The sequence below is a fragment of the Anolis carolinensis genome, chromosome 5 (genome assembly GCF_035594765.1).
Source record: "Anolis carolinensis isolate JA03-04 chromosome 5, rAnoCar3.1.pri, whole genome shotgun sequence".
Classification (NCBI taxonomy): Eukaryota; Metazoa; Chordata; class Lepidosauria; order Squamata; family Dactyloidae; genus Anolis; species Anolis carolinensis.
In genome coordinates this window covers 1702570-1728093 of record NC_085845.1, presented here as the reverse complement: position 1 = coordinate 1728093, position 25524 = coordinate 1702570, and the positions used below count along the sequence as shown (strand labels likewise).

General features: G+C 44.5%; 1 protein-coding gene across 8 annotated transcripts in view; it reads right to left on the bottom strand.

Annotated features, from left to right (window-relative positions):
- The window catches only part of dysf (dysferlin), a 312999-nt gene that overhangs the window by 77122 nt on the left and 210353 nt on the right, over positions 1–25524 (bottom strand). For 5 of the 8 annotated variants that reach the window (XM_062983273.1, XM_062983274.1, XM_062983267.1 and 2 more), the window contains 5 exons: positions 23663–23764; positions 21963–22124; positions 19836–20001; positions 17617–17690; positions 5582–5644 (listed from right to left, as the gene is read on the bottom strand). In XM_062983273.1, coding sequence (XP_062839343.1) covers positions 5582–5644; positions 17617–17690; positions 19836–20001; positions 21963–22124; positions 23663–23764 — 567 coding nt within the window. The remainder of the gene's footprint in view (positions 1–5581; positions 5645–17616; positions 17691–19835; positions 20002–21962; positions 22125–23662; positions 23765–25524) is intronic. The other 3 variants (XM_062983275.1, XM_062983269.1, XM_062983270.1) reach the window with 1 other exon arrangement.

Below are 25524 nucleotides of genomic sequence, written 5' to 3'. Positions count from 1 at the left end.
GGAAACATCGAAGCATTAAAGGAGACATTTCAAGGCTCAGGGAAGCTACTTTTGGGACTGTAGTGCCCATAATTCCCCAGCCAGGAAGGAAATGGCTAGGCTTTGGGGGATACTGGGGCTTGCAATCCCTAAAAGGGAATGTTTCCAAGCTCAGCTCATGGTTGAGGAAGATGCCAAATACGATCAATGCACCTTTGTGTTGCAACAATAGCACAGGAAGCACAATAAGGAATGCATCTATGCCAGGCATGCCCAAAATATGGTGAGCATGGATCCCTTTTTGCAAAGGAGGCAAAGGAAGGGAGTGAAATGAAGGCTCTCGATTCCAAAGAGTCTTTGGTGACACTTGGAAGGACCTCCGATTTTCCTAGAGCTGAGTAAGATGCCACAAATAAAGATCCCTCCAGCTCCAGCGGGCTGATGGAAACCCATGCGCTTGTGTGCGTGCGCTGCCTTTAATTTAATATAACGCTGAACCAGAGCTTTCTCTGCCTCCCACCCGGCCGTATCTGATACAAATAAGCCATTAAGCGACAAGTTAGCACATGCGAGCCCAGCCAGAGCCGCAATCTGCAAACTATTTGGGGTAATTGGTGATTTGCTGCGCTTGCAAGGAGCCTCCCTTCGGAGGAGCGAGCGGCGCATAGTTCACGGTGGCGGCGGCGGCAGCGGCGGCCTCTCCGGTTTCCCTTCCCTGGAAGAGCCACCCGGCTCAAGTGGCTCCAGATGCCGCCGCCTGACAGCCGATACCCGGCTCCGGGGCCGCGAGGGAAGCCATGCCAGGAGGGCATTCCTGTGGCACCCCCCATGGACCCAGCCAGGCCCACATCTGGGACACAGTGGCCAAGGAAGGGCCACCTCCCAGGGCTTTGGGACCCACAAAGGAACCGCCGGCTGCAGGGCACATAGTCCTTGGGCCTTGGAACCTTAGAACCACAATCAGAGTTGACCACTGGATGCAGAGGGCCTAGATCTTAGAATGAGAGAACCCAAAGGACCTGGGACTTGGAACCTTAGGACCACAGTCAGCGTTGACCACTGGATGCAGAGGGCCTAGATCTTAGAATGAGAGAACCCAAAGGACCTGGGACTTGGAACCTTAGGACCACAGTCAGCGTTGACCACTGGATGCAGAGGGCCTAGATCTTAGAATGAGAGAACCCAAAGGACCTGGGACTTGGAACCTTAGAACCACAGTCAGCGTTGACCACTGGATGCAGAGGGCCTAGATCTTAGAATGAGAGAACCCAAAGGACCTGGGACTTGGAACCTTAGGACCACAGTCAGCGTTGACCACTGGATACAGAGGGCCTAGATCTTAGAATGAGAGAACCCAAAGGACCTGGGACTTGGAACCTTAGGACCACAGTCAGCGTTGACCACTGGATGCAGAGGGCCTAGATCTTAGAATGAGAGAACCCAAAGGACCTGGGACTTGGAACCTTAGAACCACAGTCAGCGTTGACCACTGGATGCAGAGGGCCTAGATCTTAGAATGAGAGAACCCAAAGGACCTGGGACTTGGAACCTTAGGACCACAGTCAGCGTTGACCACTGGATGCAGAGGGCCTAGATCTTAGAATGAGAGAACCCAAAGGACCTGGGACTTGGAACCTTAGGACCACAGTCAGCGTTGACCACTGGATGCAGAGGGCCTAGATCTTAGAATGAGAGAACCCAAAGGACCTGGGACTTGGAACCTTAGGACCACAGTCAGCGTTGACCACTGGATGCAGAAGGTCTGGGCCTTCGAACCAGAGAACTCAGGATGCAGAAGAACCATAGAACCACAATGAGAATTGACCATAAAATGCAGAGGACCTGGGCCTTAGAACAATAGAACCATACTCAAAATTGACCAAAGGTGCAGAGAACCTGACCTTAGAACCAGATAATACAGAGGACCTGGGCCTTAGAAAAGCAGAACTTGTGGTCAGAATTGACCACAAGATGGAGATGATCTGGGCCTTAGAAGCATAGAACCACAATCAGAGTTGACCACAGAATGCAGAGGGCCTAGATCTTAGAATGAGAGAACCCAAAGGACCTGGGACTTGGAACCTTAGGACCACAGTCAGCATTGACCACTGGATGCAGAAGGTCTGGGCCTTCGAACCAGAGAACTCAGGATGCAAAAGAACCATAGAACCACAATTAGAATTGACCATAAAATGCAGAGGACCTGGGTCTTAGAACCATATTCAAAATTGACCAAAGGGTGCAGAGGACCCAACCTTAGAACCAGAGAATACAGAGGACCTGGGCCTTAGAACAATAGAATCACAGTCAGAATTGACCACTGGATGCAGAAGGTCTGGGCCTTCAAACCAGAGAACACAGAGCACCTGGCCTTAAAACCATAGAACATCACCATCAGAATTGACCACAGGATACAAAGGACCTGGGCCTGAGAACCAGAGAACCCAAAATGCAAAAGATCTAGGCCTTAGAACCAGAGAACTACAGAGTCAGAATTGACCACTGGGTGTAGAACATCTGGACCTTAGAACTAGAGAACACAGAGGACCTGGGACTTAGAAGAATAGATCTACAGTCAAAATTGATCAAAGGATGCAAAGGCTTGGACCTTAGAACCAGAGAACACAAAGGACCTGGGCCTTAGAACAATAGAATCACAGTCAGAATTGACCACTGGATGGAGAGGACCTGGGCCTTAGGAGCATAGAATTACAGTCCAAGTTGACCATAGAAAGCAGATGGCCTGGGCCTTCGAACCAGAGAACACAGAGCACCTGGGCTTAAAACCATAGAACATCACCATCAGAATTGGCCACAGGATACAAAGGACCTGGGCCTGAGAACCAGAGAACCCAGAATGCAGAAGATCTAGGTCTTAGAACCAGAGAACTACAGAGTCAGAATTGACCACAGGGTGTAGAACATCTGGACCTTAGAACTAGAGAACATAGAGGACCTGGGACTTAGAAGAATAGAACTAAAGTCAAAATTGATCAAAGGGTGCAGAGGCTTGGACCTTAGAACCAGAGAACACAGAGGAACTGAGCCTTAGAAGCATAGAACCACAGTCAGAATTGAACACAGGGTGCAGAGGATCTAAATCTTAGAACCATAGAACCACAGTCAGAGTTGACTATAGGATGCAGAGGGTCTGGACCTTAGAAGCAAAGAAGACAGAGGACCTGGCCTTAGAAACATAGAACCACACCATCAGAATTGACCATGGGATGCAGAGGACCTAAGCCTTAGAACAGGGACTGCAGGAAAACTCGGCCTTAGAACCATAGAAACATACTCAAAATAAAACCACAGTCAGAATTGACCATAGGATGCAGAGGATCTGGACCTTAGAAACAGATAACTCAGAATGCAGAAGAACTGGGCCTTAGAACCAGAATCAGAATTGACCACAAGATGCAGAGGACCTGGATCTTAGAACTAGAGAACACAGAGAACCTGGGCCTTAGAACCATAGAATCACAGTCAAAATTAACGAAAGGATGGAGAGGACCTGGGCCTTAGAAGGATAGAGCCCAGAGTCAGAATTGATCATGGGATGGAGGGGATCTGGGCTTCAGAACCACAGTTGGAATTGACCGCAGGATGGAGGGGGCCTGGACCTTAGAAGCTTAGAACCACAGTCAGAATTGATCATGGGATGGAGGGGATCTGAGCTTTAGAACCACAGTTGGAATTGACCACATGATGGAGGGGTCCTGGACCTTAGAAGCTTAGAACCACAGTCAGAATTGACCATGGGATGAAGAGGAGCTGGACCTTAAAACCAGAGTCATAACTGACCACAGGTTCTAGAGGACCTGGACCTTAGAAACGAAGAACTCAGAATGCAGAAGACCTGGGCCTTAGAACCATAGAAACACAGTCAGAATTGGCCACAGGGTGCAGAGGACCTGGGTCTTAGAACCAGAGAACACAGAGGACCTGGGCCTTAGAATTATAAAACCACAGGGTCAGAATTGACAGCAGGATGCAAAGGACCTCCACTTTAGGACCACAAAACCACAGACTTGGTATGGAACAAGGGATGCCGAGGACATCAGCTTTAGAACCCTAGAGCCATGGAAGCACAGAGGCAGAACTGACCACAGGATGGATGCAGAGGACATGGGCCTTAGGATCATGGAGTTGATAGAATCATGGAATTGGAAGACCCCAAAGGCCATCTATTCCAACCTGTTTGTGCCATGCAGGAAAAGCACAATCAAAACAACCCCAACAGATGGCCATCCAGCCTCTGTTTAAAAGCCTCTGAGGCAGAGAGTTCCACTGCTGAACAGCTCTTCTTACAGTCAGGAAGTTCTTCCTAATGTTCAGTGGAATCTCCTCTCTTTCCTGTGATTTGAACCCATGGCTCCCAGTCCCAGTCTCCAGGGCTCTGAGAATTATTGAATCCTAGAGCTGGAAGAGACCCCAGGGGCCTCTTGAAAGGAGTATCGAGCAGAATGGGATTGGACTGGATGGCCTCTGGGGGACCCTTCCAACTCTATGACATGCAGGCATACATTGAGCATGGCAGCCATTCACATGTTGACATAGAATTCTAGGACCATAAAGTTGGAAGAGACCACAACAGCCACCCGGCTCAACGCCTTCTGCCAGGCAGGGTGTGATGAAGTACGAATGTTGGTTTACAGATGTTATGTTTAATTGTGTGTTTATGTTTTAAAGGGGTAAGTATTACAGTTATTGCATCTCAGCACTCAGAGACTGGTTGCCCTGGAGAAGTAGGGGGAGCCAACTGCCGTTTAGTTGAAGAAGTGCAGAGTTTAAAAATGAAAGTCAGTCTGTACTCTTATGAGGCACAGGGAAGATTGATTCCAGGTTGATGGGATCAAGGAGACTCAATTGTTCATTTTGAGTCGGTTTTCAATAAGTTTGGTGACTTATTTAATGGAGTCTGTGTCCTGGAAAGGCACAGAGAATGTGTGATAGTATATCACAGGGGTAACTGTGGTTTGAAGTCACTGGATAGTCCAAGTTTCAGACTTTGGGAACCAATCCCAGCTGGACTCGCAGAGTTCCATTGAAGTAATGGTTTAAAAGTAGCAGAAGAAGAAGTTTTAAACACTTTAAGTAAAAGAAGTGATACTTTAGAGAGTTGATTCATCTCATTCTAGTATTGTAACTGTTAATAAGAATACCTCTAAGTGAGAAACAAAATTGTAACCACTAAGCTTGTGCCTGAATAAACTTGTTATTGTTCTTCCAACATCTAAGCCTCTATCGCATATATTCTAAACCTAGTTACGCTACCCTTTAAAGTAAAAGGTCTCCTCCCTGAGTCTTTGGTGGTTGCATCTTTCCAAATTGGTGTTAGTCGTTCATAGTCCTTTACAAATTGCTGGCAGTCGTTATAAATTCTTTACACAGGGAGGCACAATCAAAGCACTCCTGACAGATGGCCATTCAGCCTCTGTGTGGTCCAGTGAGACTCCTACGAGATTCCTTTCACTTGGGCTGTTTTCAAGCCAGGTGAAGCAAACCCCATCAAAGTATAATCTGAGGTTATCCTTGCAGCAAATACAACCAATGCAAATACATATATGTAAGTCTTTAGGTGAGAAAATGAAGCAATACCTACATGGAGATCGGCCCAAGAAGTTTGGTTGTTAATGAAAGCGGAGCCGGTCAAGCCGTCGGCAGGCTACAAATTAAAATGATGAGTTAGTGTTGGGTTAGAGACAAAGGAAACGCCAACGTTCAATGGCAAAAGCAAAGGTTAAATACAAATGGCATAAAAGGAAACACCCCAAACATACAGGCAAGCAGGAACTCATGTCATGGGAAACCACCACTAAAAAACACCCCAGAAACCATGATGGGACATCAATATGGTATCTCAATATGGACAGCGTAGCCAATGTGCAACATAAGTCACCAACGGATATTTTGTGTCTGCTGGAGCCCCATCTACACTGATACACTGCAATTGGAAACTGCGTTATACGGTCAGTTTAGACTCATATAATGCTGTTTAACTTCACTGAACTGTCTTACATGAATCTACACTGTCATATAATCCAGTTCAATTTGCATTATAAGGGTTGTGTAGATGGGGAGCCAGCACAGGGATAAAAGGTGGGCTATAAGCAACGTCAAATGAAATATTTATTTATTTCCAGCATTAATATCCCGCCCTTCTCACCCGAAGGGACTCAGGGCAGCTTACAACAATGGCAACAATTCAATGCCTACACAAAATCGAACAATACATAAAGTCAATTAAGACTATTAAATACAATATAAAATTACAATGTATAAATTTAAAAACATATAATCAGATCCATTCATTGAGGTTTTCCTTATTGGGAATTCTGAAACACTCCAAAATTGTCCAGGTCTGTGGCTGACTATTAAAGCAGAATATTATTATTAATAATATTAATATTATTAATAATGATATACTTTATTTATATTCCACTCTATCTCCCCGAGGGGACTCAGGGCAGATTACAGAACACATATACATATAGCAAACATTCAATGCTGTTATACAGTTAAGGACAGACAATACATAAACAGAGGTAAAGGCTTTCCCATCTTTCCCATTTCCAGCATCTGGATGCTGTGCTCGACTCCAGCCACTGGGGGTGCTGTCGCTCTATCTTCCATGTCGAGGAACTTTGTCATCCTTAAGACATCCTCCCAATCAAACCGCCATCATGCCCTTATGGGTGCCTTTTATTACCTACCCACTTAAAGCGGTACCTATTTATCTACTCACCTTTCTGTTTTCAATCTGCTAGGTGGGCAGGGAGCTGGGACTGATAGCGGGTGCTCACCCCAACCTGGGCTTGAACTGCCAACTTTTTGCTTGGCTTTTAAGCTGCTGTGGTTTGTATGGATTTTAACTGAGTTTTATTTAATAGCAATGATATTTAATTCATTGCTCACCTGCCCACCTAGCAAATCGGAAGCAGAAATGCGAGTAGATAAATAGGTGCTGCTTTTAGCAAAGAGGTAATAAAGGCGCCCTTAACGACATCGATTGGGAGATGGGAGAGATATATAAAAATAAAGTTGTGGCTGTTATTATTATTCTTATTATTACTATTAAGCTCCTCAGAATGGAAGATGGAGCGACAGCACCCCCTGTGGCCAGAGTCAAGCATAGCCTCCAAGATGCCAGAAATGGAAAAAGATGGGGAATGCCTTTACTTCTCTTTGTGTATTGTCTGTCCTTGTTGATTGTATAACTGCATTGAATGCTTGCTGTGTGTGTGTTCTGTAATCCGCTCTGAGTCCTATTCGGGACTGTAAATAAATGATGATGATTATGATGATGATTATGATGATGATGACATTTTTATAATGCCACTGTGAGTCTCCTTGTGGAGAGAAAAAGCGGGGTAATAATAATAATAATAATAATAATAATAATAATAATAATAATACCACCTTCGCTTTCTGACGGTTCAATGTGTGCCAAGTTAGGGTGCATCTACACTGGGAAGTTAGAGTTTGGTGTGGCTGGAGACCCAAAACAGCTTTAAAACAATTCAAAACAAGACCTAGCAAAGTTTCCAAAAGTTTTTCCAAGGGGGAGGGGGGAAAAAGCTAATCCTATTTTTAAGAAACCCACATTCCTAAGGCAATATAAAGCACATTGAAGCCATAATGAGATGAAAGGAGAAAGCAAAGCAAGCCACTTGCGGCAAGCGGAGCCCCTCGTTGCCCCCCACGGCTGCACCACATCTGAGGGGCTCAAGCCTCTGCAATGGAAGCACGGATGCCAGAGACAGACAGAGAGGCAAGGAGAAAGGGAGCCTGGCATTCGGTTTCCAATGAGCCCAAATTAGGAGCAGGTCCAGGCACAAAGCAGGCCGGAGTTCAACGGGGGAGCAACCACGGCAAAGAAATGGCAGCGAGAGGAAAAGATGCTGCCTTTTGATCAAAAACAAGAGGAACTTTTGCAAGGCTTGGATATCCAGGAACCAGTGATGCAAGAGCTACACACCTCTGAAAAATCTCTATTATAATTATTATTATTATTTTATTATATGACACAGCAAACAAGATAGATATGCCGGATTTCATATCACAAAATCACAAGTCGAGCACTTCCCAAGCGTCTAGGACTGTGTGATGTATTTTCGGATGATGCGTGCGGATCCCAGTAGGGTGGCCTTTTGCAGTTGGCAGATCGTGATTTTGTCAATGTCTATTGTTTCCAAATGCCGGCTGAGATCTTTTGGCACGGCACCCAGTGTGCCCATCACCATCGGGACCACCTGCACTGGTTTCTGCCAGAGTCTTTGCAGTTCAATCCTGAGGTCCTGATAGCGGCTGAGTTTTTCCTGTTGTTTTTCGTCAATGCGACTGTCACCTGGGATGGCAACATCAATGATCCAAACCTTGTTCTTTTCCACAACTGTGATGTCTGGTGTGTTGTGTTCCAGAACTTTGTCAGTCTGGATTCGGAAGTCCCACAGTATCTTTGCGTGCTCATTTTCCAATACTTTTGCAGGTTTGTGATCCCACCAGTTCTTTGCTGCTGGGAGGTGGTACTTGAGGCATAGGTTCCAATGAATCATTTGGGCCACATAGTTGTGCCTCTGTTTGTAGTCTGTCTGTGCGATTTTCTTACAGCAGCTGAGGATATGATCCATGGTTTTGTCAGCTTCCTTGCACAGTCTGCATTTTGGGTCATCAGCTGATTTTTCGATCTTGGCCTTGATTGCCTTTGTCCTGATGTCTTGCTCCTGGGCTGCAAGGATCAGGCCTTCTGTCTCCTTCTTCAGGGTCCCATTCGTGAGCCAGAGCCAGGTCTTCTTCTATTATTATTATTATTATTATTATTATTATTATTATTATTATTATTATTAATTTATTGCCTTTGTTCTGATGTCTTGCTCCTGGGCTGCAAGGATCAGGCCTTCTGTCTCCTTCTTCAGGGTCCCATTTGTGAGCCAGAGCCAGTTCTTCTCCTTATCAGCTTTTCCTTCAATTTTGTCAAGGAACTTTCCATGCAATGTTTTGTTGTGCCAGCTGTCAGCTCTAGTTTGTAGTGCGGTTTTCTTGTACTGGTTTTTTCTCTGCTGTGCTTTGAGGAGTTTCTGATTTTTGACTTCAATCAAAGCAGGTTCTTCACTTGGCTTTACATATTCTGCCAGGGCATGTTCTTCTTCTTTGACTGCTTGTTTTACTTGTAAGAGTCATCTGCCCCCTGATCTTCTAGGCAGATACAGCCGGTCAACATCACTGCGAGGGTGCAGTGAATGATGAATGGTCATGAGTTTTCTTGTTTTTCTGTCCAAATTGTCCAGTTCCGCCTGTGTCCAGTTTATAATGCCAGCAGTATATCTTATGACAGGTATGGCCCAGGTGTTTATGGCCTTGATGGTGTTGCCTCCATTGAGCTTGCTTTTGAGAATTTTTCTGACCCTTTGTGTGTATTCTTTACTGACCACAGTCTTCACATGTTCATGCTTGATGTTGTCTAGCTGTAATATGCCCAGATATTTATAGGCCTCTGGCTGGTGACACTTTATTGTTTGGCCATTAAGCATATTTATGCCCTCACTTTCAATGATTTTTCCCTTCTTCAATGCCACTGTCGAACATTTGTCCAAGCCAAACTCCATGTTGATATCAGTGCTAAAAATTCGGACAGTGTTAGTCAGAGACTGGATTTCAGTTTGCGTTTTCCTTATTATTATTGTTGTTGTTATTATTATTATTATTAATAATAATAATAATAATATATTTATTTAAAGGACTCAGCCACTCCTCTGAGGGAGAGGCCCCATGGCCCCCCAACCCTGTGGCCGCGAGACCTCAGCTCCCATAAAAGGCCAGTTTATAAGGGGAAATGCCTCTCCCGCCACAGGCCAAGACCAAATTGAGCCTCGTTGGGATAATGAGCTGTCTCAGGAATTTCCACGCTTGGCCTAACGAGGGGAGAAGCCAGAAAAGGGACGCTGGGGGGGGGGGGGGGGCAGGCACTTGGATGCTTGGTCCCAAACGCTTGTGGTCTCCCGTTGGTATTGAAGACATCTGTCCCTTCAGACTGCCTTTGGAAAGGGAGCCCCGGTTCGCACAAACACTGGGTTGCGCTCCAACAAGTTTTGTTTCCCTTAGACTTGGGCCTCTCACGTTTTGTTGCACATTCAGCATTGCAACCCATTCGTGGGCCAAGATCACATCGTTCCGAGAGTGTGAAGTTGTGCTCCGTCTCCTTGATGTGGTAGGGGAGTCCTTGACAACAAGGACACATAGAGACACACATGCCTTTCAAGGCTACTCTCTGGCCCAGGATTCCTCCTCCTCCTCCATGCCTCGAGGATGGAGAAGACAATCCAAGCCTTGAGACTGGTGGCCATGGAGCCCCCAATGCTGGGATTTAGTCTAGATGGAGAAGAATTCCCCACCAGAAAGTGACTTCTCGTTTTCTTCAAGCAACCTCTTCCAGGATGGAAGCAAAGCAAGATGCTCTGCTGTGCGAAGCCACGTTGCTTCCAAAGATATCTCAGGCTGGAAGCCTTCAAGAAGGATCCTCCGGCCCTCTTCTCTGAAGACCCCCTTGGAGACCTCTTTGCAAAAGCGTTTGCTCTGAAGCCAAGATCCGTCCTACGCCGGAACAAATCCCACAAGGCTGCCTTGTCTAGACTGGTGCCGGAGGAGGACGAGGACGAGGAGGACGAGGATGATGAGGAGGAGAGCTGTGTCTACACATCCCTCCAGGAACACCGTGCACTTCTGTGCAACTTGCCCGAGGAGGTCCCACATCAGAAACATCCTGGCGCAAGGCAAGAGCCGTGCCAACTGCTCACATAACTGGCCGGTTGGGAAAGCAGGTCACCCCAAAGATGCTCACAATGTGGAGAAGAGGATGCCAAATCGAATCTCTACTAAAAGAGTTGGAACATATGAGGAGACACAGGTGGTTCAGACCTTTGAAGTATATGCTACGGGACCATAGTAGTACAGCGGGTTAACCTGTTAGCTGCAAGAAAGTTGCTGACCCAACGGTTGGCAGTCAGAGTGAGCTCCCTAGCTTCTGCCAACCTAGGAGTAGGAAAGCATGCAATGCGAGTAGATCAATAGGCACCGTCTCGGCAGGAAGGTAAAAGGGTGCCCCATGCAGACATGCCGACATGCCAACATGCCAGAAACCATTTGGAAATGTCTACACACAGCAGGCTCCTCGGCATGGAAAAATGGAACAAGAGCACCACCTCATGGCCAGAGTGGAGTACTGCCTCCAGACACCGGAGATGAAAAAGGGGAAGGCTTTTACTTTGTCCTGTGTATTGTATATCATTGTGTAAAAGGCATTGAATGTTTGCCTTATTTGTGTATTTGTTGTACAGTAGAGTCTCACTTATCCAAGCTAAACGGGCTGGCAGAACCTTGGATAAGCAAATATCTTGGATAATAAGGCAGGATTAAGGAAAAGCCTATTAAACATCAAATTAGGTTATGATTTTACAAATTAAGCACCAAAATATCATGTTTTACAACAAATTTGACAGAAAAAGTAGTTCAATACGTAGTAATGTTATGTTGCAATTACTGTATTTATGAATTTAGCACCAAAATACCACGATATATTTAAAACATTGACTACAAAAATGCATTGGATAATCCAGAACCTTGGATAAGCGAGTCTTGGATAAGTGAGACTCTACTGTAGTTCAGCCCATGGTTGTGCCTAATCCCCAGGTCACTGAGGAAATGGATCATGGGATTTCTGGGCCTGTGAACCAACATGAGATTTTAAGTCCTAAAAAGGAGCAGTCGGGGTCTCCAGCAGTGAGTGAAGGCCACACTCCAGAGAGGGGCCCAGATGCTGCTCAGGTAAAGCCTAACAACTGGCAAACTGGCTGTGATTTCTGGGAGTTGAAGGCCAGAACACCTGGGGACCACAGGCTGAGAACCACTGCCCTAGGAAGATAAGGCCAGAGGCTGAAATAAGCTCGGGGGATATAATCCCAGGTGGAGAGGATAATGAGCTGGTAGATAGGAGACTTAGTTTTCATAAACTTCGGGCTGCTCAACAGAATGTTCAAAGGTCACAGCGCTTGTTGAACATTCTGCTCAACAGAATGTTCAAAGGTCACAGCCCTTATCAGGAAGTCAGGAGAAAAGGCATGGTTTTATGTGTATGTTAGAGAGACTGAGGGGGGGGGGGGGGTTGCCAACCAGTCTGGTCAATGTTGGTAATCGAGACAAGCGCTCTTGTAAAGTCCTAGTCAAGCCTGCTAAGGGAATTCTAGTTCCATGTCTTCGTTCATGATTCATGCTTCCAAGTTTGAAGAATTGTTCCTGGATTTTTGCATTGGATTTATACTACCTTGTATTCCTGGTTCCTTTGTATTCCTGTACTGGATGTCTTGCTGCTTTGAGGTTTTTGAAACTACTCCTGTACCTTGAACCTTATGGACTATTTCCTACATATAGACTTTGTAGTTTTGACTAATTTTTGCTGAACTGCTTTTTATATAATCTTTAATAAATCGCTTTGCTGATTTAACTTGGACTGGAGTTTAGTGGTTAAGGACAGAGGTGCTTCTTGCCCTGGAATGCAACAGTATTCTGTCATCCTGCCCTGAGTCCCTCCGCGGAGATAAAGCGGAATATAAATAAAGTGTAATGTTGTTGTTGTTGTTGTTATTGAATGCAAGACAGGAAACAAAAAGCCCAAGAAAGAGACCACAAGGACTTTAAAGCCTAAGAAAGTAAGTAAGGGTGCTGGGGAAAGCATTTATTTTCATTGTACATTATACAATGAAGATAAAGTTATTCTATTCTCTTCTTATTTGGAGAGGAAAGGACTTTATCTCCTGCCAGTGACATCCAGCTGAAAGGGAAGGAAGACCTTCTGAGGAAAGCCTGGCATGAGAACAAGGCCCTCTCACTACACGATGTAACACAATGTTTGTTCCTGGATTAGAAATGTCGTTTCCTAATTGGTGCTATCAAAAAAAAAAAAAACGGGGGAAAGTTTATTAAACAGCACAAACTTTCCCTTTGCAGGACGGACATCCTGCAAAGCACACTTTGCTCTAGTTTTTCGATGGCCCTTTTCTGTTTGTCCTCAGCAGGAACAGAGCAGGTCCTTCTCCCAAGACACCCCAAAGCCATCGCGAGAAGGTGTGTTCCTTCCGGCACCTTCCTGTCCCAGTTCATCCTGAAGTGGAACAAACTTTGGGCTGAGCAAAGGCCACCTTCATCAAGGAGTCTGGAAAAAAAACAAGGCAAATCTCCCGTCCTTTGAAGGCACAGATAAACAAGGAGTAAGGAAGGTCCTTCAAGATCTTGGCCAAGATTAGAAGGAGGGGAAAACACTGTCATCCCATTGGCTCTAAAAGTCTTCTGGTAAATAGTTTGCACCAGGGATGGGAGTCATGAGGTTTTCCAGGTGTTGCTATTCTGCAGCTCCCATCATCGTTGCTCCCCATTAGCTAATATGCTGGTCACTGGTGGCACAAAGATTCTCCATTACATAGATCAGGCATGGTGTTTTGGACTTCAGCTCCCACAATTCCTATTTATGCCACTTAGAATAATAGTCTCCTAGGGTTGGAAGGGAACCCAAGAGTCCATCCAGTCCAACCCTGTTCTGCCAGGAAGGAAGATAGAATTATTATTATTATTATTATTATTATTATTATTATTATTATTATTATTATTATTTTATTGTATGACACAGCAAACAAGACAGATATGCTGGACTTCATATCACAAAATCACAAGTCGGACACTTCCCAAGTGTCTAGGACCTGTGTGATGTATTTTCAGATGATGCGCGCAGATCCCAGCAGGGTGGCCTTTTGCAGTTGGCAGATTGTAATTTTGTCAATGTCTATTGTTTCCAAATGCCGGCTGAGATCTTTTGGCACGGCACCCAGTGTGCCCATCACCACCGGGACCACCTGCACTGGTTTCTGCCAGAGTCTTTGAAGTTCAATCTTGAGGTCCTGAGTTTTTCCTGTTGTTTTTCGTCAATGCAACTGTCACCTGGGATGGCGACATCAATGATCCAAACCTTTTTCTTTCCCACAACTGTGATGTCTGGTGTGTTGTGTTCCAGAACTTTGTCAGTCTGGATTCGGAAGTCCCACAGTATCTTTGCGTGCTCATTTTCCAATACTTTTGCAGGTTTGTGATCCCACCAGTTCTTTGCTGCTGGGAGGTGGTACTTGAGGCATAAGTTCCAATGAATCATTTGGGCCACATAGTTGTGCCTCTGTTTGTAGTCTGTCTGTGCAATTTTCTTACAGCAGCTGAGGATATGATCCATGGTTTCGTCGGTTTCCTTGCACAGTCTGCATTTTGGGTCATCAGCTGATTTTTCGATCTTGGCCTGAATTGCCTTTGTCCTGATGTCTTGCTCCTGGGCTGCAAGGATCAGGCCTTCTGTCTCCTTCTTCAGGGTCCCATTCGTGAGCCAGAGCCAGGTCTTCTATTATTATTATTATTATTATTATTATTATTATTATTATTATTATTAATTGCCTTTGTTCTGATGGGCTTGCTCCTGGGCTGCAAGGATCAGGCCTTCTGTCTCCTTCTTCAGGGTCCCATTCGTGAGCCAGAGCCAGGTCTTCTCCTTATCAGCTTTTCCTTCAATTTTGTCAAGGAACTTTCCATGCAATGCTTTGTTGTTATTATTATTTCCATGCAATGTTTTGTTGTTGTTGTTGTTGTTGTTGTTGTTGTTATTATTATTATTATTATTATTATGAGTATTATTATTAGATTCCTGGAGTTGGAAGGGACCCCAAGGGCCATCCAGTCCAATGCTGTTCTTTCTGCCCTCCAGGAAAGGCACAACCAAAGCACCCCCAACAGATGGCCATCCAAAGCCTCTAAAGTAGGTACCACCTCCACTCTGGATCAGATGCTTTCCAACTGTCTTGAGCTTGGAAGACAAGAATTGTTGTTGTTGTTGTTGTTGTTGTTGTTACCGCACTTTACCTCCCCCGGAGGGAACTCAAGGTGGCTTAACAAAGCATTAGCACACAATTTAAAATACACAGATATATAAACATTAAAACAGTATTAAAAGAAAAAAAATGCCACAAAAGTCCTAACACAATTCTTCCTCCTCCAGCAGAGCAGCTGATGGGAAACCTTGCGTAGAGTATAAACTTCCATGGAGTTTTCCAAGGTGCTGAACCCCATTCCCAGGCTAAATTCAGCACCTTGGAGAGAGTCCAGACTTACATGTCTATTGGCAAGCAAACCACCAGAGACAACCATTCAAATCAAACTATGTGGCAGTTCTGGTGCTGGAAATGTTGGTGAGAAGTGTGCTTTGGCCTGGAAAGACACTTGTGAGAAACTTAGAATCCCAACACAGAGTTCTCTAAGGACTGAAAAGAACTAAAGCATTCTGCTGCATCCCCTGCTTCTCTCTTTCCCATGAAGTCTCTCAGATCTTCTGCACCTGAATCCCTCCCGCTCAGAGCCAGACGGCAATGTTTATCCAAATCAACTGTTCCCTCAGATGAGCTCATGTTATCTGCACTGCTGTTAGTAGGTGAAAGATCATTTCCCTGACTGCTGGATTCCAAAACATCAGTACTTTCACATGGCAGTACAGAAGCAGGCTTTTGTTCTAACATTACCTCATTTCCCCCCTGAATCATAGAATCATAGAATCATAGAATAATAGAGTTGGAAGAGACCTCATGAGCCATCCAGTCCAACCCCCTGCTAAGAAGCAGGAAATCGCATTCAGAGCACCCCCGACAGATGGCCATCCAGGCTCTGCTTAAAAGCCTCCAAGGAAGGAGCCTCCACCACGGCCCCGGGGAGAGAGTTCCACTGCCGAACAGCCCTTCTCACAGTGAGGAAGTTCTTCCTGATGTTCAGGTGGAATCTCCTTTCCTGTAGTTTGAAGGCATAACCTGGATAACCAAACAACCAACCAACCAACCAGGTATTACAGTAGCTGGCTCTTTTTCAGCCATGGTCCAACCATTATTTTCTGACACCAACTGGTCTTTGCAGCCCCTTCACATTCTATACGTTCAACATAGATGCTGAGTCTGCTTTGTTTAATTCTGTATGGCCCCGGGCCTTAACCTTTTCCACTTAGATCACAAAACAACTGCTTTTCTGTGTCCATAGCAATTCTCAAATCCAGACCCTATGACCTAGAGGAAGAGGAGGATTATAGAGAGTGGAATCATAGAATCCTAGAATCCTAGATTTGGAAGAGACCTGGTGGGTCATCCAGTTCAACCCCATTCTGCCAAGAAGCAGGAAAATTGCATTCAAAGCCCCCCAGACCGATGGCCATCCAGCCTCTGCTTCAAAGACTCCAAAGAAGAAGCCTCCACCACAGTCTGGGGCACAGAGAGAGTTCCACTGCTGAACAGCTCTTCTCACAGTCAGGTTCTTCCTGATGTTCAGGTGGAATCTCCTTTCCTTTAGTTTGAAGCCATTGTTCCATTGTGTCCTAGTCTCCAGAGCTGCAGAAAACAATCCTGTCCCTATGACTTTCCCTCACGTATTTATATATGGCCCTCATCATGTTTCCCCTCAGCCTTCTCTTCTGCCAACTAATCATGTCCAGCTCTTTCAGCCGCTCCTCATGTGGCTTGTTCTCCAGATCCTTGATCCTTTGAGTCTCCCTCCTCTGGACACATTACAGCTTAGAGTCAACATCTCCCTCCAATTGTGTTGCCAAGGCAGAAGAGAGGCGTAGCATGACTTCCCAGGATCTAGACCAGTGATGGCCAACCTATGACACGCATGTCAGCACTGACACGCCTAACCATTTTTGCTGACACGCTGCTGCATGTAGATTGATTGAATGACTGTCTTTTGTGGCCAAATTCGGTGTGATTTGGTCCAGTGGTTTTGTTGTTTACTCCATGGGAATTATGCACATTACATTATCATTATATCATTCTATTATTATTCTATTATTATTGTAGTATATTATCATATTATTACTATTATATTATTATTATTCATTGCTCATGACTACATTGAAACTACAATAGAGAGAAATCAGCGTGGAAACTGCAAGAGGTACCACAGATTGTTGTACATGGAAATAATGGTAGTAAATAGTTTTTGATTTATTAAATGCAGTTATATATTGCAATTATACATTTTTGTTATTTAAACTATACATATTGCGAAATTATGGTTTTTTTCTCAAAGTGACATACCACCCAAGTCATGCTAGGTTTTTTGGTGAATTTTGACACACCAGGTGCAAAAGGTTGCCCATCATTGATCTAGACACTATGGAATCCACGATGAACTCACCAGGTGGAAGCTCCTTCCTTGGAGGCTTTTAACCAGAGGCTGGATGGCCAACTGTTGGGGGAGCTTTGATTGTACTGTTCCTGCAGTTGGACTAGATGGCCATGCAGTCTCTTCCAACTCTATGATCTAGGACCAGAAATGTTCAAGGTTCTCTCTGTTGTTCTTCCCCATAAAACATCTGATTTCGGGACTTAAACTGTGAGTCCTGGCCCCAAGTTCGGTCCCTTGAGCTCCATGTTGGGTCCCTGAAAAAATTGGCCTTGGTAAAAGGTTTCCAATCGCCACCTAGTGGCTTTTTTAGGCATTGCAGCCAAAACCCTTGGCGAATCCAGCCATGTGGTTAATGAGAACAAAATAGAGCTGACTCCGCTTTAACTGAGTTACCTGGACCGGAATGAGGGGCTCCTTGTCATCAATATCAATGAGGACGTCATCTCTAGGCGTTAGGCTAACATCATCTGCAAAAAAAAAGGAAATTAGAACAAAATTTCTTGAAGGGACATCTAATTCTGCCTCTACTGTGATCCATCCAGCCTTCAGTTTACCATAACATTCATTTAGATCAGCCATCTCAGATTACCCATTGAGGTTAACCAATTTACAATCAAATCTTCAAGACAAGGCATAGACAGAAAGACAGATTCCGCAGAACAAAAGGACTGTATCCTCCTTACAGAAGTGCACCAGACATTTCTATTTCTTAATATGAAACACAACCCTAGAACAACAAACAAACCCTATCTAACCCTCGATAATATAAAACACAACCTGTAGATAGAACAATAGAAACTAATCAACAAGTCTCACACTCTCTGGCTGTTGGTTTTGTTGAGTAGCTAATGCTATGCTAAATAGAAATGCATTATCTGACAACTCCATTGTGTATTACAGTGTGAAAAATACAGTTCTAATGGACAAGTGGTCACAACACATTCCACTAATGAGCAGCTTTCTCATGAGAAGGAGCTCTCCCTTGGAACAATAGCCTTGAAATCTCCTTCAATATTTCTTACTTTCTCTGCACTGCAGAAGTGTCAACGTTGCAAAATTCAAGTGAGAAAGATCTTTGCCTCTGTGTTCTTGCATCCGTGACTTTCAAGCCGAGATTCTGCCTTGCTGTACCTTGATTCCAGTTAATAACCCTCTTCAAAGTCAGACACACAAAGAGTAGGTTTTGGTCCTCATCTTTGATGCAAAAGGGTGATGAATACATTCAAGTCCTTCTTGAACTTGGTGAAGGGCTTTTTTTTTTATCGACATCCAACTCTGTTGACTCACATACCTCCCAAAGCAGGCATGGGCAAACTGTGACTCTCCAGGTGTTTTAGACTACCGGCTGTTAGGAATTGTGGGAGTTGAAGTCCAAAACACTTGGAGAGCCAAAGTTAGCTCAAAGCCAGTCTTTTTGGCTGAGTCTTTCCATTAGGGATTAAAGGAGCTCTCCACGGTGCTGGGCTCTTCCTCTCAAGCAGGTCCAGCACCTTGAAGAGCTCCTTTTGCATCCCAGTTGAAAATCTAAAGAGGCTCCATTTCTCTACCAGCACGAAGTACATATCCAGGAGTACTCTTTTACTCCCCCAAAAAGGAAATATACCAATGAACTATAGATAATGAGTTGCAGTACCATGTAAGTGCCGCTACTATATACCCTGAATTCGGAGACAGTGGTCAGTCTGTTATGTTAGCAAGTCACTTCAATATTTTAACCTTTCCAAAATACAGAAAAGCATTCAGCCTAGCAAAATGTAATGCATTAACTTCAGCCTTATTACAGAGGAGGTAGAACAATGTCCCCTATGGTGCACACTTATGTCCTTGTAGTGATGGCTCAGTGGAGACGATAAGACATGTATTGTTATATTGTTCCTTCTACAGTGGCTTCCAACATACAGTACAGTCTCACTTATCCAACATAAATGGGCCAGCAGAACATTGGATAAGTGAAAATGTTGGATAATAAGGAGCGATTAAGGAAAAGACTATTTAATGTCAAATTACGTTGTGATTTTACAAATTAAGCACCAAAGCATCATGTTTTACAACAAATCGACAACAAAAGCAGTTCAATACACAGTAACGTTATGTAGTAATTACTGTATTTACGAACTTCGCAATGTATTGAAAATATTGACTATATAAATATTTGCTACTAACAAATTGAATACAAATAAAGATAGAAGGAATTTGCAGTAGCAACATTGTCAGAACTTAAATTCATAAAAAGTTCAGTCCATGCTGCCCAGAGAAACAGCTGTGGATCTGGGCAGGAGGCAGACCGCGTTGGATAATCCAGAAGGTTGGATAAGCGAGACTCTACTGTACTTTCATCCCCCCAATTCAACAAAGCATCCTTGGAAGAACGGATGAGTTTGGCATACATTATTTGCTGGCAGACCAGAACTCAATGGTAACAGTCAAAGTGGCCAGCTTTTGTGCCGCAGGGCTCGCTTGTCGGCAAAAAATGACATCATAAACTCAAGGGATTTTTTACCTGTATTTAATAATATTTAATTTTAAATAATGTAGTTATTAATATGATTTGTCCTGTTCTTATCTGACCTGTTGAAGGTAATAAATTTAATCAACTGCTTGCACTCCCTTACCTGCTTGTGCTTCGGTGAAGGCCGCTTCCTCCTTGTAGGGATCGCAGAGGAAGCCTTCCAAGGAGCGGATGCTGCACTGACCCACCACAGGCTTCCGGCCGAAGGGCCTGTTGTCGATGACTTTGAGGACGATGGGGGGGCTGTAGAGGTCTTCCCTGGGCAGGCGCTGGAAGGAGGGCGACAGCAAGGAAGGGAAGGAATACTGCATTTACCCAAAGCTAATGCTCACATTTTTTTTGACTAAATTTTGACTAAATGACCTAAATGAACTTAGAGTGCGCATTACATTTGCGTCATATGGTCATCTTAGTGCTGAGCCAAAACCAAAAGGGAAGCTACTTCAGGAGCTCCTCTTTGAGGGACCTCATCTCTCGTTTAAGGGCCATGGCTCAATGCTGTGCAATCATGGAGTTTTGTTGAGGCCTGGTCTGAATTGGTACTTCTGGAGTACCTTGGAAAGAAAGTATGTCTTCCCTGGATGATAGGAATTGCCTTATAGACAGATCTGTTTCTAGCAAGAATGTTTCACCTGAGACTCTCCAGAAGTCTCCAGTTTCACCTGAGACTCTCCCTGACCCTAAGAGGAATGTCAAGGAGGTGGAAGACTATAACTCAACCTCTTCAATTATGACAAGATAGTGCCAAGCAGAGGCAATTAGGGTTTTCTCAGCGTTTCAAAAACAAACAAAGGGATTCCAGGTGTCCGACAGATAGTATCTCCATAGGGAAAAAAAGGTTTCTTAAGCTATCTTCTTTGGTTGCTCTGTGTTGTATTTCAGGAGAAAGTCACCTTCTCCTTGAGCTCCATGGTAAGAGATCCTTGTTTTGGTTTCAGTCATGTTTTTCTGTTTGTGAACAGAGAATCTCATTTGGAGACAGTTCTTTGTTTACCTTTTGGGGACTCTGGCTTTATTCTCAGGGCTGGACCTTGTTTATTGTAGCATTGAAGAATACAATGACTGTGTGATATATTTGGGAATGACTTTTGAACCCTGTACTTTGGATGTACTTTTGTTTTGACCTATTACGTATACCCTGGAATTATTTTTGTATCTTTTACCATGGAATGTATTTTCAAATTACCTTTTTTCTATAGAACACTCATTTCTTTAACAAACTTTAAATCAATGGTTTGAATACTTTTTGGCTGAGCTATATTTGGGATAATTAGCTCTTCATTTTGGGTGAAAATATTTCATGCAGGCAGCTGGGCTGCAATAGATTTGTAGTTTAGTGAGGCACCAGCCTTCTTTGGCAGAGAAGGATCAAGGACTTGTCAAACTAATCCATGTTTTTATTAGTTCTTGTCATTTGTTTTTATTGGCTAATGTTTAAATTTTTATAATTGTGCATGTTTTTTTTGTCTATTGTTGTGTTTGATATTGCTAGTGTTTTTATTTGGGCTTGGCCCCATGTAAGTCACCCTGAGTCCCCTTTGGGGAGATAGAGGTGGGGTATAAAAATAAAGTTATTATTATTATTATTATTATTATTATTATTATTATTATTATTAGTGCACCCATGATTCCATAGCATAGAACCAAGGCAATTAAAATGGATTCATTCTACAGGATAGATGTATCCCAAGGTTTTACTTTCTATTGCTGGAAGCTTTGGTGCTCAAACACTTGTTTGTTTTTAAAGAAGGAATCCTAAGTAGGCAGCAACTGCAATGGCCACCTTTTTTGACCAAATTACAAAGACTGCACCCTTTGCACCTGCACATTACATTTGGCAGCAAATCCTCTCTCTTTTTTTGGTTTCGGAAATTGAGGAGCTCATTAGATTCAATGGTGCATTAGACTCAAGTAAATATGGATAGACTCCTTCTCATCAATATGGGATCACATAGGATCACACGAAGGTGCCCCAAAGACTATCCAATCCTTTTTTGCCAGGCGGGAAGGAAAAGGGGATAGATCCTGCAGGGAAACATTGCAGGTGTGATGGGTGTATCAATGAATGAGAAGGTTTTAGCCTGCCACCGGAAGGACCGCAGGGAGGGAGCCACTCTGGCTTCCCTGGGAAGAAGGGAGTTCCAGAACCATGGGACATTCCATCATCCACATACTTCAAAACTCCGGATGAGCTATCCCAGCAGTTTCATGTATATGGTAAACAGCATACCACTTTCATGAAGAGGACGGAGACGTCAAAGTTGGGGTTCTTCTTGAGGTTCTTGATGACGCAGGACTGGACCACCTGCCCTCCACACTCCACCTGAAGGCTGGGCGACGTCACGCTGGCCAGTTGGAAGCTCTTCATGTTGCGGAGCCCCCAGGCCAAGATCTGCAGTGGGAAAGAAGACACAAGGAGACCCCAAATAGCATCAGGGAACAAGGAACATGTGCAACGGAGGGGGGGGAGCCTCTGATGTGGTTGACTCTGCCCTGGGCCCTTTCCCCGTCCTTCTGTGATGCGTGGCTTGATGAGAGACAGGGCCTGGCTGAGGACTGGCCTTCTTGCCCCCAGGGCATGTTGGGCACCCCGTCTCTCATCATCTCAACCTCAAATGTCTACACTGGTGGGAACCAAACCGTTGCACCTTTCCTGTGTCAGCAGAAATGTGTTAAAGAAAATGCAACTTCTTTCCAAGAATGGACTTGGAGACTCCAACAAAGTGTTTGGATGGACTTCTAAGGGATAGCTTTGGAGATCCCTATAACTAGATGTTTTCATGGTCTTTGGCATAACCGGTTTAGCGACCCTCAAGAATACGCTCGCTGACCGCCCACTAGATGTTTTCATTGTGTTCCAAAAGATAGGTTTGGAGACCCTCAAATAGGTTTTTGCATGGCTTTCTGCAGATAAAGCTTGGAGACCCTCAACTAGATGTTTGCATGCCCTTCTGATGGCAAACTAGATGTTTTCAGTCGCCTATATTTGGAGACCCCCAAGAAGGGGTTTGCATGGTCTTCTGCATAACAGAAGTTTACATAACTTCTGAAGAATAGGTTTTAAAAACCTCAGCTAGATGTTTCCATTGTCTTCTAAAGAATATGTTTGGAGACCCCCAACTAGGTGTTTGCATGGTTTCCTGCAAAATAAGCTTGGAGACCCCTAAATAGAGGTTTGCATGGTTTTCTGGAGAATAGGCTTAGAGACCTCCAAGAAGGTATGTGAATAGTCTTCTGCACAACAGATTTGGAGATCCCCAACTAGGAGTTTTCATGGCCTTCTGAAGAATAGGTTTATAAAACCTCAACTAGATGTTTCCATTGTCTTCTAAAGAATATGTTTGGAGACCCCCAACTAGGTGTTTGCATGGTTTCCGGCAGAATAAGCTTGGAAACCAGCTCGAGCTATGGCGCAGGCTGGAGAGCAGCTGCAATGAATCACTGCAATGAATCACTGTGACCAGGAGGTCATGAGTTCGAGGCCTGCTCGGAGCCTATGTTTGTCTTGTCTTTGTTCTATGTTAAAAGGCATTGAATGTTTGCCTATATGTGTGCAATGTGATCCGCCCTGAGTCCCCTTCGGGGTGAGAAAGAAGGGCGGAATATAAATACTGTAAATAAATAAATAAATAATAAATAGATGTTTGCATGGTTTTCTGGAGAATAGGCTTAGAGACCCCCAAGAAGGTATGTGAATAGTCTTCTGCATAACAGATTTGGAGATCCCCAACTAGGAGTTTTCATGGCCTTCTGAAGAACCTCAGCTAGATGTTTCCATTGTCTTCTAAAGAATATGTTTGGAGACCTGTAAGGAGATGTATGACATGTCTGCTGCATAACAGGTTGGAGATCCTCAATTAGGAGTTTGAATAGGTTTGGGGACACACACCCCCCGCCCATTTATTTCCTTGAGTGGCCTTCTGTACCCACCTCAATGGCTGTAAGCTGAAGAACGGGTTTGATTCCTTGAGGGACCATGTAGATGTTGGGCTCTCTCTGCGGCGGAGGGTACGGCAGGTCTGATTCTGCAGACTGGAGCAAGAAGGAAAGCAAAGTATGGCTCATTGAGAGCAAACCAAGAGTCACTCTGGATCACAGCCAAGGCATTCCAGGTCTGTGTTGTCGAAGGCTTTCATGGCCAGAATCACAGGGTTGTTGTATGTCTTTCGGGCTGTGTGGCCATGTTCCAGAAGCATTCTCTCCTGACGTTTCGCCCACATCTATGGCAGGCATCCTCAGAGGTTGTGAGGTATGGATAAACTAAGTCAGGAAAGGAAAGAATATATATCTGTGTAGAGTCCAAGGTGTGGCAAGAGTTCTTTGTCACTGGGAGCCAGCATTAATGTTTCAGTTAATCACCCTAATTGGCACTGGAAAGGTTTTGTCCCTTGCCTGGGGGCATCCTTTGTTCAGTCAAGTCCTCATTATGTTGGTTCCCATCTACTGTTTTGATTTTGGAGTTTTGTAATACTGGTAGCCAGATTTTGTTCATTTTCATGGTTTCTTCCTTTCTGTTGAAGTTGTCCACATGCTTGTGGATTTCAATGGCTTCTCTGTGTAGTCTGACATGAGAGTTGTTAGAACGGTCCAGCATTTTTGTGTTCTCAAATAGTATTCTGTGTCCAGGCTGGTTCATCAAATGCTCTGCTATGGCTGATTTCTCTGGTTGAATTAGTCTGCAGTGCCTTTCATGTTCTTTGACTCTTGTTTGGGCAATTCTGCGTTTGGTGGTCCCTATGTAGACTTGTCCACAGCTGCATGGTATCCGGTAGACTCCTGCAGAAGAGAGAGGATCCCTTCCCAGAAAACATCACAGCCCTGTTTCACCATTGCCTCACCACTAGCTACTTTCAGTGGGACACTGGATTCTATGAACAGAAGGATGGAGTGGCCATGGGGAGCCCTCTCAGCCCAGTAGTAGCAAATTTCTATATGGAATACTTTGAAAAACAGGCCCTAGAAACAGCACCAAAAAAGCCAACTGTTTGGTTCAGATACGTAGATGACACCTTCACAATTTGGAGCCATGGAGAGGAAGAACTCAGCAAGTTCCTGGACCATCTTAACAGCATCCACCCAAACATCCAATTCACCATGGAAAAAGAAAAGGAAGGAAAACTGCCATTTCTAGATGTTCTGGTCATCCGCAAACCCAATCAACAATGGGGCCACACAGTTTACAGAAAACCTACACATACAGATAGATACCTTCATAAAAACTCCAACCATCACCCAAGTCAAAAAAGGAGCACAATCAAAGCCCTGACAGACCGTGCACAAAGAATCTGCGAACCTCACCTCCTCCAAGGTGAACTCAACCACCTAAACTGGGCTCTCCAGGCCAATGGAGACTCCACCACAGACATCAGAAGAGCTGCAAGGCCAAGAACAAGCCATGAGAGTCAAGACAAAGATCCACCCAGAGGAAAGGTGTTCTTACCATACATCAAGGGAACTACTGACCGCATAGGGAAGCTGATGAAGAAGCACAACCTACAAACTATCTACAGACCCACGAAGAAAATCCAACAAATGCTACGGTCAGCGAAGGACAAGAGGGATCCTCTCTCTTCTGCAGGAGTCTACCGGATACCATGCAGCTGTGGACAAGTCTTCATAGGGACCACCAAATGCAGCCACATTGCCCGAACAAGAGTCAAAGAACATGAAAGGCACTGCAGACTAATTCAACCAGAGAAATCAGCCATAGCAGAGCATTTGATGAACCAGCCTGGACACAGAATACTATTTGAGAACACAAAAATGCTGGACCATTCTAACAACTCTCATGT